This window comes from Canis lupus, chromosome 6, assembly GCF_048164855.1.
Source record: "Canis lupus baileyi chromosome 6, mCanLup2.hap1, whole genome shotgun sequence".
In the NCBI taxonomy this organism is placed as follows: Eukaryota; Metazoa; Chordata; class Mammalia; order Carnivora; family Canidae; genus Canis; species Canis lupus.
This window is the reverse complement of record NC_132843.1, coordinates 4211224-4230153: the sequence shown is the minus strand read 5'-3', so window position 1 is coordinate 4230153 and position 18930 is coordinate 4211224. Positions and strand designations below refer to the sequence as shown.

Here is an 18930-nt window from a genome sequence, read left to right as displayed (position 1 = left end):
TCTACATTATGTGATTGTAAATCCTGATAACAAGCACATATTTTGCAATCATTCTTTTTTCTACAGTATAACATTTTAAATCTATACAAAATTCTGGAAATGTCACAAGTTGAAACTTACAGTTTTTTTAAATAATATTCAGTATTATCAACATCATAGACTTTTCTAGCTTCCCCTATTTAAAAAAACTTTGCTGAAGCGTATTTATTTAAGTGGATAGCTTGATGAGTTTTGGCAAATGAATTCCATCATGTAGCCACAACCACAATCAAGATACAGATCACTTCCAGCACTTTCTCACTGCCTTTTGCTATTGTCCCTCCTTGCCTGTCTCCCCATCCCCACTGCCACCCCAGCCTTAAGCAAACACCAATCTACTTTTGTTCACTATGGTTTTGCCCTTCTTAGAATTCTGTATGGTTTTTATATAGAATTTCATTAGTTTTTATTGCTGAGGATTATTCTAGTTTATGAATATATCCACTTCATTCACCAGTTGGTAGACATTTGGATTATTTCCAGCTTGGCTCTAAGAAATAATGTCAGTGTAGACATTTACATGCTAGTCTTAGTGTAGACTTGGGTGAAAACCTACAACTGTAATTGCCAAATCACATGATAACTATATGTTTATCATATCAGTTTCGCATCCTTTCCAATACTTGGTGCTGAAAAGCGATGCTTAATTTTTTTTATTTTAGCTATTCTGGAGAGCATCTTGTGGTTTTAATATTCATTTTCTTGACAATTGGTAATGTTGACCGACTATCCATGTGTTATTGGCCCTTTGTACAACTTCTGTGAAATGCCTGCTTAAATACTTTGTTAACTCTTAAAAGCTTTGGCTTCTTATTTTTGAGTGGAAAGTTTTTAAACATGTATTCTGGATAAAACCCATTCTTCTGATGTATGTTGGGTAAGTACTTACTTTAGTCTGAGAAGTGCTTTTTCATTTTCTTATTTAAAAAAAAGGTTTAAAATTTCCATAAAGTCCAAAGGATCTTTCATAGCTCATTTTTTAGAACTGTACTTAAATAATTATTGTCTACCCAACAGTTATAAAGGTTTTTTCCTGAAAGTTTTATAGCTCTGCATTTGGTTGATGGGCCATTCAAGTTGTGAGACACAGTCTGTTGCTGAATGCTGTTGCCTTTTGGTTTTGATTTTGTTTTCTTTTATTTTCTTTTTCATACATATATCCAATACCCCATAGCACCATTTTTTGAAAGGGCTCTGCTCTCACATGACATTGAGTTGCCTTGGAACCTTTGCCAAACATCAGTTTGCATGTATACGTGGACCTATTTCCAAACTCTGTTACATCGATCTACAAATGTATTCTTTACCCAACACCACACTACCTTGACTCCTGAGCTTTGTAAGAAGTCTTGAAATCAGGGCAGCCCCGGTGGCGCAGCTGTTTACCGCCGCCTGCAGCGGAGGACATGATCCTGGAGGCCCTGGATTGAGTCCCACTTCAGGCTCTCTGCATGGAGCCTGCTTCTCCCTCTGCCTGTGTCTCTGCCTCTCTTTCTCTCTCTGCATCTCTATGAATAAATAAATAAAATCTTAAAAAAAAAAAGAAGTCTTGAAATCAGGTAGTATAAATACTTCAACTTTGTTCTTCTTTTAAAAATACTTTCGGCTATCCTAGGTCTCTTGTTTCCATATAAATTTTAATTATCACCTCTCGGCACCTTCTACAAAAGCTTGCTGTGACTTTGACTGGGATTGCATTGAATCTATAAATCAACTCGGGAAAAACTGCCATCTTAACTCTCATGTCTTCCAGCATATAAGCTGGTATCCTGCTCCATTTATTTAGATCTTTAATTTCTCTGTTTTCAATGAGCAAGATGTGTGGTTTTCACATATCATTTGTTAAATTTAGTCAAAGAAACTTTATATTGTTTTTGTAATAAGGTTGGTTGGTAAGCAGTTATTTTTTCCCTGATATGTGTAATTGAATTTTTAACCTCAACCTTGTGAGTTGTGACCTGCCCCAAAATTACTTTTTTTTTTACTTTTCTTTAGATTTGCTGCCCACACAATCATGTTGCAAAGTTAATTTTATTCATCCCCAATCTAAATTCCTTTTACTTTTTTTTCTTTCTTTATAGGACTTTTTCTTCTTTCCTTTACTTTCTTTCCTTACAATGTCAAGAGAACACCATGTCTTGTTCCTGACCTTAACCTACAAAGTATTCAGTTTTTCACTGTTAAGTATGATGTTAAATATGATGTTACTTACTAATTTATCACACCTGTCTTCCATCAGGTTGAGGAAGTTACTTTTTATTACTAGTTTGCTGAAAGTTTTTATTGTTTGTGTTGACTACCACATGCTTTTTGACCCCTCTAGAGAAAAATCATTTTTTATTCTAATGTAAAAGAATATATAATATAAAAGAGAATATAGCAAAATATATTGGTTGATTTTCAAAATTAAAACAACCTTGCACCACTGAGATAAAACAACATTTCTCATAATTATTTTTGATATATTTTACAATTTGATTTGAGCATGTTTTGTTAAGGGTTTTTACATACATATTCAGAAGGGATATTTTTCTCTTATCTTCTAGTCTTGTAACTTTTTTTGGTCTGGTATGAGAGTACACTCACCTTATAAAATGGGTTGGGAATGGTTTAATTGCCTCAATGTTATGCAAGAGCCTTGTAGCTTTAATATTACTTCCTCCTAATTCACCAGTAAAACCATATGAATCAGGAGATTTCAATTTAGGAAGATTTTTAATCATGAATTAACTTCTTTCACTGATAGAGGGCAATTCGGGTATCTGTTCCTTCTTCAATTAGTATTGGTGAGTTTGATTTTTCAAGAAATATGATCATTTCATTGAGGTTGTTTCTGGTTTTCTTGTTATTTCTTCTTTGGCCAGTGAATTATTTACCAATGTGTTGATTAAATTTCAAATGGTAGGATTTTCCAAATATCTTTCTGTTATTAATTTAGAATTTAATTCCTTGGTGACTATAGAACATATACTATGATTTAATCCTTTTATATTACTTGAGAGTGGTTTTATGTCTCAGCATATGATTTATCTTGATAAGTAGTCATGTGCACTTGAAAAGAGTATGTATTGCCCATTGTTGGGTAGGGTGTTCTAAAAATGTCACAAAAGGGCACCTGGGTGGCTCAGTTGGTTAAGCAAGTGATCATGCCTGGAGTGAGCCTCCATGCTCAGCTCAGTGGGGAATCTGCTTGGGATTCTCTCTCTCCTTCTCCCTCTGCCCCTCCCCCCACTCATGGGCTCCTACATGTATGAGCTCTCTCTCTAAAATAAATAAATAAATACATACATACATACATACATACATACATAAATTTTATCCCATGCTGTAATAGTCATTCATGAGTAAACTTGTCTCAAGTTCCTACCTGCTTTTGGTAATTTTCCACTTTTTATCCAGTTTTTATAATTATTGTCAATGGGAAGAATCATTTAACTTCTTTATATAACCATTTAGTTTGCACATTTCATTTTAAATATTTCTTAAATTTCATTCTGATTTTGATTCATGAGCTTAAGTGTTTTTTGAATTTTCAAAAGTGTAGGGGAATTAATTATATTTTGTTATCGATTTCTAGCTTAATGGCACTGTGGTCAGATAAAATGATACTAGATTTGTGCTCTCCTTTCATATTTGCTTTGTGCTCTTCAACATGGTCTACTTTTATAAATATTCCTTGAGTGCTTAAAAGAGTGTTGTTTAAATCTTGAGTGCATGCTTGTATTCAATCACACTGTGGCTTTTCAAGTGGTTTTCATCTTATTTATTTTATGCTTAAACTATTTATGAGAGAGTCGTGTTTTTAGAAAATCTCATTTTTTAGTGTTTAACTTTTAATATAGATATATTTTATTAACATTCCATAAAGTTTTAAGTATCTTTACCTTCCTCCCAAATAGTGTATTTTTTTAAAGATTTTTATTTATTCATAAGAGATACAGATAGAGAGAGGCAAAGGCACAGGCAGAGGAAGAAGGAGGCTCCATGCAGGGAGCCTGATGTGGGACTTGATCCCAGAAATCCAGGATCATGCTCTGGGCCAAAGGCAGATGCTCAACTGCTGAGCCACACAGGCATTCCATTTATAAGATTTTAATTTGATTTATATCTAATGACCTCCTTCCTGTCTGGTTTTTATTCCTATGCATGTTATCATTATTGTCATTGTTCTATGTTGATTCTTGCTTTGATTCCATATTATGCATTTATTTTTATTCCATGTTTCTATCACAGTGTCTTATGAGTATCTGGTAGCAGAAATTTTAAGTCAGAAAATTCAGGAGCAATAAATATATTTTCTCAAGAACTTTTTGAAAACCGTGGCTATACCTACAATTCAAATAAAAATTGATCCATGACAAATTGACAGGTTTGAACTGCATAAGTCCACTTATATGTGGATATATTTTTTCAATTTAAATTCAATTTAATTAAAATATAGTATATTATTAGTTTCAGAGGTAGAATTTAGTGATTTATTAGTTGCATGTAGCACCCAGTGCTCACTGTATCCAGTTCCCTCCTTAATGACCATTACCCAGTTGCCTCATCCCCTCACCCACCTCCCCTCCAGCAATCCTCAGTTTATTTCCTATAGTTAAGGGTCTCTTATGGTATGTCTCTCTGTTTTCATCTTATTTTTTCATTTCTTCCCCATGTTCATGTTTTGTTTCTTAAATTCCACATATGAGTGAAATCATACAGTATTTGTCTTTCTTCTGATTCACTTGTTTCACTTATATAATATATATATATATATATTATATAGAATATAGACAATATATATTATATAGAATCTCTTTATCTTCTTTTACTCTTTACTCTTATCTCTTTTACTTCTTTGTCCATTCATCTGTAAATGAACATCAGGGCTCTTTCCATATTTTGGCTATTGTAGACATTGCTGCTATAAACACTAGGATGCATGTGCCCCTTTGAATCCCTAGTTTGTATCCTTTGGATAAATACCTAATAGTGCAATTGCTGGATCATAGGGTAGTTCTACTTTTAACTTCCTGAGGAATCTTCATATTTGAATATTCGCCCTTTATCTAATAGGTCATTTGCGAATATCTTCTCCCATTCCATACATTGCCTTTTAGTTCTGTTTCCTTTGCTGTGCAGAAGCTTTTTATCTTGATGAAGTCCCAATAGATTGCTTTTGTTTCCCTTGCCTTTGGTGATGTGTCTAGCCAGAAGTTGTTGTGGCCAAGGTCAAAGAAATTGCTGCCTGTGTTTTCTTCTAGGATTTTGATGGATTCCTGTCTCACATTTAGGTCTTTCATTCATTTTGAGTTTACCTTTGGGTATGGTAAACCCAGTTTCATTTTGCACATGACTGTCCAATTTTCCTAACACCATTTGTTGAAGAGACTGTCCTTTTTCCACTGGATATTCTTTTCTGCTCTGTCAAAAATTAGTTGATCACAGAGTTGAGGATCTATTTCTGGGTTCTGTATTCTGTTCCACTGATCTATGTGTCTGTTTTTGTGCCAGTACCATGCTGTCTTGATGATGACAGCTTTGTAATACAGCTTGAAATCTGGCATTGTGGTGCCCCAGCTTTGGTTTTCTTTTTCAACATTCCTTTGGCTATTCAGTGTCTTTTCTGACTCAATACAAATTTTAGGGTTGTTTGTTCCAGCTTTGTGAAAAACATCGATGGTATTTTTATCAGGATTACATTACATGTGTACATTGTTCTGGGTAACATAGATTATAACATGTAGTAAATACATGTTTAGATTTACTCATGTAAGTACTACCTTCTTAAACACCACTCATTAAAAAAAATAAATAAATAAACACCACTCATAGTTTCCTCTGACACCTTCTTCCTTGGTTGGGTTTTTTCCCCCTGAAATAAATCCTTCAACAGTTCTCTCAGTGAGGGTCTATGGATGGTCAACTATTCCCATTCTTTGTCTGACAATGTCTTTATTTCATCCTTAATCTTAAAATATCCTTTAGATATATAGAATTATAATATACAGTTGTGTTCTCTGAAAACTTCTATTGTAATTTCAGTTGAAAAGACTGCCCTCGGCCTGTTATTCCCTTTTTGAGAATCTGTCTTTTCTCCTGGGCTACTTTTAAGATCTTTTCTTTGTCTCTGATATTCTTCTATTTCACTTGATATTCCTGGGTGTAAATTATTTTTGAATCATACTTAAGTCTCACACTTCTTAAACTAAAGAATTCATGTCTTTGATTTTGGAGAAATACCAAACATTTTTTTAAATATTGCCTCTCTTCCTTTTCTTCTATGCAAAGGAATTTCTATGTGATGTATTCTGGATCTTTTAAACCTATTTTTCTGGTCCCTTTACTTCAGTTACATATATTTTAATCTCTTGAACCCTTGTGCTGTATTCTGATAAATTTTCTCAGCTCTGTCTTCCAGTTTCCTGTTTTCCCTTCAAATGTTTATGTCAACTGAGTTCTAATTTCAAATAATATATTTTTTTATTTATAGATGTTCTATCTTTCCATCAAGTACAGTTATTATTTTTCATGGACTTTTGTTTTTCCTCATATTTTTTCTTTCTTGGTTTTGTTCTCAATAATTTTTAATGTATATACTCAACAGACACTATATAGAAGCTCTAAATCTGAAGCATTTCTTGTCAGCTAACACTTGTTCTTGGTAGATTATTTTCTCAATTGTTCTATAATTTGGACTTGTTATCACTCTCAGGGAGACTTTATTTGCAGGACTTTTCCTTTGCTGGTTGGAGATTTATGTCTTCCAAAATGTTTTAATTTAATTTTTTTCATGACCCTTGGATATATCATCAATCTGGACTACCGTTTATTTGTCTATGTTTCCAATGAGATAGCACTTATACACTGAAGTGAACATCAGTTAAGTGCACAATTCAATGAGTTTTGAATAATGTATAAACTGGTGTGACTGGTAGACAAATCAAGATACAGACCATTACTATCATCCTAGAAATTTCCCTCACTCTAACTTCCAACCAATTCCGTGCTTCTCTAGGGAATGACTGTATTTATTTCTATTGCTATAGAACTTCATAAAATTACCATACTACATTCGTTATTTTATGTCTTGGTTATTTTATTCACCACAATTGCTGTAAGATTTATCCATGTTGTTTCATGTAATAAGATTATACTTTTATTTTTTTACTGAGAACTTTATCACAGTGGGTATTGAATTTTATCAAATTATGTTTGTACCTTCTATTGATTTGATCATCTATTTGTATCTCCTTCATTCTGTTAACTTGGTGAATTACACTGATTTTTCATGTTAAATTGATTATGTGTTTCTAGGATTAACCCCACTTTATCTTACCATATTACCCATTTTTAAAAATTGTTGGATATGTTGCTAACATTTTTCAAGGATTTCTGCACCTATGTTCATAGTAGATAATGCTCCTTAATTTGTTTGTTAGATTCTTTTCTGGTTTTAATATTAGAATTATGCTAGCCTCATAAAAATGAGTGTTCCTTTTTCATGAAAAATTTCGGGAAGAATTTGTGTAAACCTGGTATAATTCCTATCTTAAATACTCATGGAATTCACCCATGAAACCATCCAGGTCTGAAGCTTTCTTTATGGAGTGTTTCAAATATATAATATCCATATTCTGCGAGGTGTAGAATTATTCATATTCTTATTATGTCACTTTTGCTGTGTTGTTCTGCAAGGAAGCTTCCATTTTATCTAAAGTAAGGAATTTATTGGAATAAAGTATTTACAATATCCCCTTATATATTTTTGTCTCTTAGATTTGTAGTATTATTTCCTCTTTTATTTCTAAATTGGAAATTTGTATTTTCCAAATTTTTCTCTTAACTATTCTTGTTCAAGGTTTATAAATTGTATTAATTTTTTCAAAGAACCAAGGTTTGTCTGAATAAACATATCCTATTGTTTTGATTGATTGATTTCATTGATTTCTATCCTTACCTTCATTATTTCCTTTAGTTTTGATTTGTTCATCTTTTTCAAACTTCCTATGGAAGAAAATTAGATCATGGATTTTAGCCTTTTTCTTCTTAAAATAATCATTCAAAGCAATAAATTTCCTGTAAATAACCATTTTTCTGCACCTTACAAACTTTTATTTGTTATTCCACTTTCATTCATTGTAAAATATGTCATAATTTTTCTTATGCTTTCATCTTTAACCCACTAATTGTTTAGAAGTATGCTATTTATTTGCCAAATATTGGGAGATTTTAACAGAGTTCTTATCATATTTGTATCTAATTTAATTGTATTGCCATCATAGGACATATTTTATAACATTTTAGTCTTCTGAAATTTATTGACATTTATTTTACACCATAGCACTTGGTCCATATTGTATAGTGTTCGTTTGCCCTAGAAATGTGTATTATACAATTGTTGGGTATAATGTTTTATGAATATCAAATAGGTCAAAGAGGTTGATGATGTTACTGATATATTGTGTATTCTTTCAATTGCTGAGAAAGGGTTTTTAAATTTTCTCATCATTGTTTTGTATATTCCTCCTTTTAGTTCTCTCCATTTTTGCCACATGTATTTTTAAGCTTTACCATTAGGCACTCACACATTTATGTTTGTTATTTTTTTATGTATTTTTCTTTGTATCATATAAGTTGTTACTCTATCTTAGTAATAATCCTTAGTTTGAAATATGCTTTGTATGACATTAATATACCTTCACCAGTTTTCTTATGTTTATAGGTTGCAAGGTCTGTTTTTCCATTCTTTTATTTTCTCTCTGTGTCTCTAGGATTAAAATGAGTTTCTCAGAAGCAGCATAATATTGGGCTTTGCTTTTTTATCTGATAACCCTCACCTTATAACCCAGCAATTTATAATGTTAATATGACTAGATTTAGGACTACCATTTTGCTTTTTTAAGTTTTTCACCTATTTTTTTCTTCAGTTACTCCTACTATAAATTCTTTTCGTATGATTCAATTTTTATTATTCCACTTTATTTCCTTTAAAGATTTAGATATACCTTTTTACCATTTTAGTGGTACTTAAAGAATTACAATATGTGTCCCTTATTTATCACAATCTTCTTAGAGTTAATAGTTAACCAGTGCATGCAAAATGTAAAAAACTTACAAGAGTATATTTTCATTTAATTATTCTGATCCTATTTAACACTTACACTTGTTATAGACCCCAAATTATTATATATTTTTCAATAAGTTAACTCTCTATTTAAGAAATTAGGAGAAGAAAAAGCAACAATTATATTTGTCTACATGTTTATCATGTAGTTATTTTTCACTCTTTCTTGTATGTCCAGGTTTCCATCTGGTATCACTTTCCTTCAGGTAGAAGAATACCCTTTACCATCACTTTTAGTTCAGACCTGCTGGTGATGAATTCTTCCACTTTCACTAATCTGAATATTTATTTCATTTCTTATTAAAGGTTATTTTTGCTGAATATCAATTTCTGGGTTGGCTAAAGTTTTTTTTTCTTTTTCCTTTCAGAGATCCTCATTGTTATCCTTCTTTATTGCATATAATCCTTACTTTCAATTTTTTTTTCTTTATCTTTGACATTCACCATTTTGACCATACTGTGTGGAGAGGAGAAGGAGGGGATCATTTATTGTGTTAGGAGTTCTCTGTGCTCCCTGGACTTGTAAGAAAATTTTTTTAAACAAATTTGGGAAATTTGGAGATATTACTCTTTCAAATTTTTTTCTCCACCATTCTATCTCCCTTTATCTTCTAGGAATTCACTTACACATATGTTGTGATATTTGATATGGTCTGATATTGTCCCACATACACTGGGGCTCTGGATTTTTTTTCAATCTTTTTTCATCTTCAAAGTAGATAATGTCTATTGATTATTCTTCATATGACCGACTTTTTCTTTTTCCATTTCTAATTTGCTATTAAGCCCAATCCATTAAGATGTGAATCTGAGATACTGTACTTTCTCTGTCATCCTATTTCCACTGGCTTTTTGAATAACTCCCACTGCTTTGCTGAAGTACCACATCTATTCACTTATTGTAACCACCTTTTCCTTTAAGTTCATATTACCATATTCTAAATAGTTGCCTTAGTCACTGTTAATTCTAACATATATTCCTAGTGACTACTTTTTCTCTTAACTATTACATTTTCACTAATTATTCTCATATGTAATAATTTTATGTTGTATAGTGGACATTGCAGATGATATGACAGAGATTTTTTTATTCTATTATTCTATTCTAAATAGTGTTTAGTCTGTTCTAGCATGTCATTACCAACTCATCATTTGTACATATGTAGACTACCTTTTGCAATTGAAGTGCAAAATGAAGTTAAAATTTTCTTTTAACCTTAGAGCCTATCCTATTGTTAGGACATATTTTTTCCTACATTGTAACTCCTCTGGGATTTCAATGGAAAAGGCCAAATGCTCCTAACTTGATGAGATTAAATTTCAATCTTTTCCCCTCCTGTGGTGAAGAAGCTAAAGTTTTGCTTAGATTTTCAGCCTTTATGCTGTTGCTTTCTTCTAGGCTCCTTTAGTTCTCCCCCTGCACAGTTCATGGGTAAGCTAAGTATATATGGATGGTGTTTACAAGATTTCTGGGATCCTTCTTCTGTGGCTCCTTCCTCTTTAAGATTTCCTTTCTCAACTTCTAATGTTTCTGGCAGCCCTGAATTCCACATTTAATACTGCATCCCAATAAGACAGTGATGTTTTTCTGCTTGAATTCTAGCTACTTTCACAATGTGTGGACTGAGAATTGTTTTCAAGAGAAGACCTACATAAGTGAAAACCTCACCCAGTGCATTTGTTTCTTTTAAGGGTCAAACTTTTACAGTTTCAGGCTGTTTTTATTTATTCTTAATGGTTTCCAATAGTAGTGTTTTTAAAAATATTTCATGTAGTTTCTAATTGTTATGTGCAAGAATTAGCCTGATAAAAAGTATCCCACTGTTTCTGGATCTGGAGCTACTCAAGGTATATTTAAAAATGAATTGCTTAGGAGACCCAGACAAATGTCAATGTAAGCAGGATTCAATTTAGCATTGCTGTCTTTAAAAGTGCAGTAAGAGGTCACAAGCAAAGGCATGTGGGTGGCCTCTAGAAACTGGAAAATGGAAGGAATTGGATTCTCTGGAGTCTCCAGAAGGAATAATGCCGCCTCCCTGTTGAAACCTTGATTTTAGCTCAGCAAGATCTATATTTGGCTTCTGACGTCCAGAACTGTAAGATAACCAATTTGTGTTGTTTTAAACCACCAAGACTATGGTAATTTGCATGACAGAAATGTGAAACTAATACAGGTACCTAATTCACTAAGTCAATGCTGGGATTCATAAGATAGTGACTATGAAAAGCAAAGCAAAGCCCACAAAGTGTCACTATTATCATCACTGTTGTTATTTTATTACACAGAGAGTACAGTCAGCTTCAGATGTAGCCCCAGGCAGGACAGCTCCTGAAGGTGGCTCAGGCCTGCACTCAGCTCCCTGAGCAGTGATCTGAAGGGGGAAAATGCAGAGACAGAAGAGTGATGCAAGCTTCCTCTTGTGTGCTACCTCTACACAGTCACTCCCTTTGCAAAGCCTTTTACTACCTGTATTTCAATTACTTAGGAAGCTGTATCCAGATGAACTCTGCAGCCCTGCCCTTGATTTGGAAAGAGGGTTCACTACAGGCCTCCAGGAAAATGGAAGTTATCTCAGAAAAGACTTAGTTCACCTTTGGGCCCAAGAACATCCCCATCATTTAAGGGGGACACACACGTAAACCTTTCTGTATAAATCGCCAGGAAAAGGAAATTCATAAGCTCCCTTTGGGGACTGACTACAGTCTCAAAACTCTTAAAATCAAGTTATCAAAGGGCTGTGGGGCTGCCACTTCCTAAAGAATGTGAAGGTCCATCTAGTCCAGGGGTCACTAAACATTTTCTATAAGGAGGCTGAGTCAATACTCATGAAGGAAAAGACATTAGGGTTCAAAGCCAAGAGCCAAGAAAGAATTCTTGAGACATCTTTGGTGCAAGAAGGTGATTTTATTAAAGCACGGGGGCAGAACTACTAAGAAATCACTTGTATTCTGATGATAATCACAGTGATGTAATTACTGTCGTGTGTAACACCGGTCCTTTTCCGGTGTTCAAGATGTCGAAGCGAGGACGTGGTGGGTCCTCCGGTGCAAAATTCCGGATTTCCCTGGGCCTCCCGGTAGGAGCCGTCATCAATTGTGCTGACAACACAGGAGCCAAAAATCTGTATATTATCTCTGTGAAGGGGATTAAGGGACGATTGAACAGACTTCCTGCTGCTGGTGTGGGGGACATGGTGATGGCCACAGTGAAGAAAGGCAAACCAGAGCTCAGGAAGAAGGTACATCCAGCAGTGGTGATTCGACAACGAAAATCATACCGGAGAAAAGATGGTGTGTTTCTCTATTTTGAGGATAACACGGGGGTCATAGTAAATAATAAAGGTGAAATGAAAGGTTCTGCTATTACAGGACCGGTCGCAAAGGAGTGTGCAGACTTGTGGCCCAGGATTGCTTCCAATGCTGGCAGCATTGCATGATTCTTTGGTGTATTTGTTTAAAAAAAAATAAAAATTATTTGTAAAAAAAAAAGAAAGATGTTAGGATTCTAAGCCCATAGCCAAGAAAGAATTCTTTAAACATCCTTGGTGCAAAGAGGTGGCTTTATTAAAGCACGGGGACAGACCCAAGAGCAGAAAGAGCTGTACCGGGGTCATGAGGAGTGCCCATTTATACACTTCAAGTTAGGAGGGGGTTAGGGATAGAATCGGTGTCTAAAGGAATTTTGGAAGCAGGGTTTCCAGGACCTTTAGGGGGCCACATATTGTTGAGACAAGGTCATTTATTACCATCTATTAAGATCTTAGTCACGAGACTCTTGAGATGTATACGGGAGAGTCATATGCTTAGGAGATGATTGCTAACATGTATCTTGGGAGATTTAGAGATAAAAGAAATTTCTAAAGGAATTTTTATATGTTAAAGTGGACTTACAGGATCCTGGGGGGCAGGCTAAGATTGCCTTTTGACCTTAGCAAAGTATTCACATGGAGGCAGTTGAGTCCCTAGAGGAATGTCACTCTGCCTGTTTCAAGGACTTGTCAATGGGCTGTGAGTAGTAAGGAATTTTAATAATTTTTCTTCTGCCTTTGTTTCCTACATCAAATACTTCTGGTGTTACAAACCATAGTCTGTCACAACAGTTCAATTCTACCGTGGTAGTGTACACACTTATGGTCAGGTTCCCTATTGAAAACTCAAAAGGAATAGGAAATGCATTCACATTTAATTGTGAAGTACCAGTCACCCAGTTTTCTGCACTTTTATCCCCAGCTTGTCAAGCCTTCTGCCTCGGGTCCACTACATTTACCTGAGCTATCCCCCAGGTGTTAGCCATCAACTGCATGTGCATCCCAAGACAAGAGGGCATGATCAATTTTGAAAAAGTACAGGGTTCTCCTCTTGCCTAACTTCTCACTATCAATCATCATCAACCCAGCCGTGGATATCACTAATGTTGTTTGACATGCTAAGCCATCATTTAGTGAGGATGCATTTTCTCAGTCTGCTTTTACTTTATTCCACCTTAGGAAGGCTTGGTCCGGCACATTGAACAAGGCTCAGTTGGGCCCCAGCTGGAGGCAGGGAATGAGCATCCATGGGCAACAGAGCACAATCAAATCCTCTTTAGTGAGCACATAATCTGTCCAACGTGTTACCTGAAAAGACGGACTTTGCTTAGAGGGGCCGATTATGCAAACTTCTGCACCTTCAGAAAAAAAGAAAAATAATATGGAAATTATGTTTGGTACCTAATGCCTTACTGAGAGAAAAAGATAAGTCTATTTCATAAATAAAGATCTTAAAACAGATGCCAATCAAACCAAAAACAGCTAATAGCTCCAGATACCAGAGTTTAACAAATAATTTTGAGATAGCCCACTGAAAAACTCCCATAGAAGAAAGAACTAAAAGTTTGAAATTTTAATAGAGAATGTTCAACTTGGCCTGGAAATTGAGCCAAACTAAATGGGAAGAACAGGTGACACATAATGTACCTCTCACCCCTCTATATATGGCTTCAGAACAAAGACAAGTTTTCTGGTTTACTTTGTTTAGAAGGGAACTTTAAGACTGACCTCAGGGGAATCAGGGATTTTTCTTTTATCTATTACCTGATAGGAACTGGATTCTCAACAAATGAGTATATTTGGGGGAGACATTGTTTAGTTTTTTTAATTTTTTAATTTGAGGATAATTGACACATAATGTCACATTAGTTCAGCCATAAAAAGGATAAGGTCTAGCCATTTGCAAAACATGGATAGACCTAGAGGGTATTATGAATGCATATTTTAATTATTTTCTATTTCATGGCAATTTGAATGTTATTGTTGACTTGCTCAAATAAATCTTAATGAAATGCAAAATTAATCAATTAGTTTATGGTTTAACAAATGAAGGAAGCAATATACATTCAAACCACAGATCAAACAAGGATAGGCAAATGGTTACAAATTCTCAGATGTAAGTCTTTTTTTGTGCCCAGAACTCAAATTGAAATAAACAAATTCATTTGTCATTTTACTATGTCAAAGTGCAATTTTTTATTCACGATTTCATTGGTGGTATTGTGTTCCCAAGTCCAAGGTTCATATAAGGATCTCAGGTCCAGCAATTAACATTCCTTCATATGACAAAACCAAATTCTTGTCACTGTGTGGTCATTAAAATCCAGTCCTTTGGTTCTTAAAACCAATAACTCCTGCAAAGGCAGCCACAATGATAGCTTACCATGTTTATTTTCCAGTTTCTTCTTGGTTTACTTTCAGGTCACACTATTTAATTAATATACTATTTTGATATCTAATAGAACTTTCAAACATTATATACCTAAAATGGGCCTCCTGATTTTTTTTTTCCATCAACTCCCTTTCCCTCCAGACTTCTACATCCTAGTAAATAGCATCATTATTCACCTGGTGTCTCAAGTCCTTTCAATTCTACATCCAAAATCAATCCTAAATGTGTTCACCTGTCTCTCTCCATCATCTCCTTAACACTGGCCTCTCTTATCTCTCACCTGGGTGATTGCAGTGCCTACGACAAGACTTCTTATTCTACCCTTCTCCAACATACCTTCACAAGCAGCCCAACTAAGGTTTCTTTTTTTTTTTTTTTTGAAAAAAAAAAAGATTTTATTTATTTATTCATGAAATACACAGAGAGAGGCAGAGACATCAGCAAAGGGAGAAGCAGGCTCCCCACAGGGATCACGACCTAAGCTGAAGGCAGATGTTTAACCACAGAGCCACCAAGGTGCCCCTAAGCTTTTAAAACAGAGATCATATTATGTCACTTCTCTGCTCAAAACAGTATAATAGCTTTTTTTTTTAACCTCTATGCCCAACACAAGGCTTGAACTCATGACCCCAAGATCAAGAATTGCATTCTCTACCAACTGAGTCAGTATAAGGGTTTTATATGATATAATGATTATATTTATATGATTAAATGATTTTAGTGCAGCACTCAAACTCTCACCCTGGGCCACAAGTTCCACCATGAGCAGGATCACACATAACTCTCCAATCTCTCAGTACACATCAGCCACAGTGGTCTTCACGTACCTCTTCATTTATACTTCCATCCAACTGGAATGTTCCTTTACATATTATCTATGTCTTAGCTCAAATGTCAACATTCAGAAGAAATCTTCTCTGAAAGGTTTATTTTCAGATGGAAAACTCTTGTTCCATCGTCATGGTTAACCCCTATCACCGTATCTTATCTATTTCCTTCGTATCAGCCACTGCTTTTTGAAAGAATCTATTTAGGAATTTTTATACTTGTTGTTTGTTCATTGACTAGAATATAATCTATGAAGGCCAAGATCTTCTAGTTTTACCTCTAAATTTTCAAATCTTAGTACAGTGTCTGTCTTTATCACAACCTAGAAGTTGTTGAACAAATGTGTCTCTATATAAGCCAGGAAAAAAAAAAGAAAATATGAAAGTTGAGAGAAAATCTTCCAGTCAAGGCAAAGTGAGCCTCCTGAATAAAGAAAATCAGACACGACTGGAGGGGTACCAAAGAAGTTCCAATCTTGTGTTGATTTATCTTGAGTTGATTTAAGGAACATTATGTTGCTATGCAAATTTAGTGTAGGTCTCTGCAGAAGAAAGATATAGCCTCTGTGTGTCTGTGAGAAAGCTCTTCACTCCACCAGCATCAGAAGAATGTGCCCTATAAAGCTCCCTTAGGGGATGGAGACACAAAATTTCAAGAGAGGAATCTTTAGCTGGAAGGGCAACAATAACAGTAACAACTAAAGCAGTTAAAATAACTATCTCATTCTCAGTAGAGAAAATGGGTATTTAACATAAGATACAGGATGCCTGGATGGTTCAGCAGTTGAGCATCTGCCTTTGGCTCAGGTCCTGATCCCGGGATCCGGGATCGAGTCCCACATCCCGCTCCTTATGGGGAGCCTGCTTCTCCCTCTGTCTCTGTCTGTCTCTCTCTCTTGCTCTCTCTCTCTCTCTCTCTCTGTGTGTGTGTGTGTCTCATGAATAAATAAATAAAATCTTTTTAAAAAATAACATAAGATACAAAAAGGAAAACCAATGAGCAATAAACCCTGGTTGATTCCAGCAATGCTTGCATAAAATTAAATTACTGGAAAAAGTGCAACAAAATTGGGAGAGAGCAGGAAGAAATGTAAGAATGTAAGTACATTTGGAATGGGGGAAAAATGGAATGGGGAATAAGATTGTCAATGATGAGCTATGGCCACTTGCCTTTTCCATAGGATGGTTCCACTGAGAGCACAATAAATTACAATCCTTCTGGGTGTCCACTTTAACTTCCTCTAATTCATATTGCTCTACCACCTTCCTGCATGTGCACACATGCATACACGCACACAATGAAACTGCATCACATTCAGTATGCAGTTCATAAACTTCCTCTCGCTCCTTCCTTTCCCACTGTATCTGGCTTACATATCTTCATTCTTCTCACCTGGGTTACTGAAATAGCTTCTTAGCTGGTCTCCTTTGCTGTATGTTAGAGAAAGAGAGAGAGAATATATATTCTCTACATTAGTACAGATATATAGAAAATATACATCTATAAAAATATATTCTCTCTACATTACTCACTATCCCTGGGCTGTTATTGCCCACTCTTTCTTTAGGTAGGTTAGACTTCATTCATCCTTCAAAACTCAGCTCAAGCACCATTTCTTCCAGAATTCCCTCAGAATGATTGACACACAGTTATGTGTTTCCATTACATTCTTTATATACCATGATCATTGATTAATTGTCTATGTCCTCCATAAAGTTACACTTGGTGGCAAACATAACATTTTATTTTACCACATAGCCTCAGTTTCTGGATACATAATAGTTGCTAAATAAATGTTTGTTAGAGGGATGAATGAATGATTGAATGACAAGTGAATGCACCCCATGACAAAACTCTCATTATTCTATCTGGTCACTGGGTTCTCCATGATGCCAGGGATGATACTTATGGCCACAATAACAAATTTGCAGTTACACATGAAGACATTGTGGAGTAAAGGTAACAGCCTCCAGACAAGAAAAACTGGATGTGGGTCTGATTCCCCATACACTCACGGTACATGAAACATCTCATGATTCTGTATACTAATATTTTATCATCCATAATGTGGTGATGCTACCAATGATCACTCCCACAACTTGTCATGTTATTTTTTAAAATGCTATTTTTTAACTTATTAATCACTCTGCAGGTTTTAATTAGCAGGAATTTTGGTTAAAGTTTGCTTTTTCACTATTTAAGAGCAGTAAAATTGGCACAGAGAATAATAAAATATAGTTACACCCCTCCACTGCATTGTTCTTGTCTATTTAGTTCTATGATCAGGACTTTTATAAGCAAGTTACTTCCTTGCACTCACAACTTGGGAAAGATGTGATCTTGTAAGTTGGAGAATGCAAGTGGGCTACGTCAAAGCACTGACCACACAGCAGTGGCAGAAACCTCATCCAACATGGTGACTGGAAACACAGGACCCCAGCCCACAAGATTAGAAAATCTGTGGCACAACTAACTCTGGTTTTAAAGGATGGAGAGAGGCAGGGATGGGGAGTGTGCATATGGTTGCTGCTATAGTTGGAAGCAGTAAAAAGTTTTCATCGATTGTTAACTTCCAACAGTTAGACATTTCCAGCTTGAAAGATTACTGGGAGAGGCAACCTTGCTATGAATTTCTTCTTTAAAATGTTTGATTTGGGGATCCCTGGGTGGCGCAGCTGTTTGGCGCCTGCCTTTGGCCCAGGGCGCGATTCTCGAGACCCGGGATCGAATCCCACGTCGGGCTCCCGGTGCATGGAGCCTGCTTCTCCCTCTGCCTGTGTCTCTGCCTCTCTCTCTCTCTGTGAGACTATCATAAATAAATAAAAATTTATAATAAAAAAAATGTTTGATTTGAGAAGTCAGAGAACTTTTTCTTTATAAGGCCACACAAGTAAATATTTTAGGCTTTCAAGAAAGGTACTCTCTCTGTTTCAGTGACCTAATTCTAGGGTTTATACAAAATGAACTGTAGACAATATGTAAATAGATGGGCATGCCTGTGTTCCAATAAAACTTTATTTAGGGACACAGAAGTTTGGATTTCATATCATTTTCATGTGTCATGAAATACTATTTTCTTTTGATTTTTTCAAAACCATTTGAAAATGTAAAAATCATTTTATTTTAAAATATTTTATTTATTTATTCATGAGAGACACAGAGAAAGAGAGACACACAGGCAGAGGGAGAAGCAGGCTCCCTGCAGGGAGCCCGATGGGGAACTCGATCCCAGGACCCCGGGATCATGACCTGAA

At 35.2% G+C, this 18930-nt stretch overlaps 1 protein-coding gene across 1 annotated transcript; it reads left to right on the top strand.

The window, feature by feature from the left end:
* Window positions 1-12138: 12138 nt before the first annotated feature.
* LOC140634622 (large ribosomal subunit protein uL14-like) lies at window positions 12139-12641 on the top strand. Its single transcript, XM_072828462.1, has one exon. The coding sequence runs from the start codon at window positions 12163-12165 to the stop codon at window positions 12583-12585; it is 423 nt and encodes a 140-aa protein (XP_072684563.1). The 5' UTR covers window positions 12139-12162; the 3' UTR covers window positions 12586-12641.
* Window positions 12642-18930: the final 6289 nt, after the last annotated feature.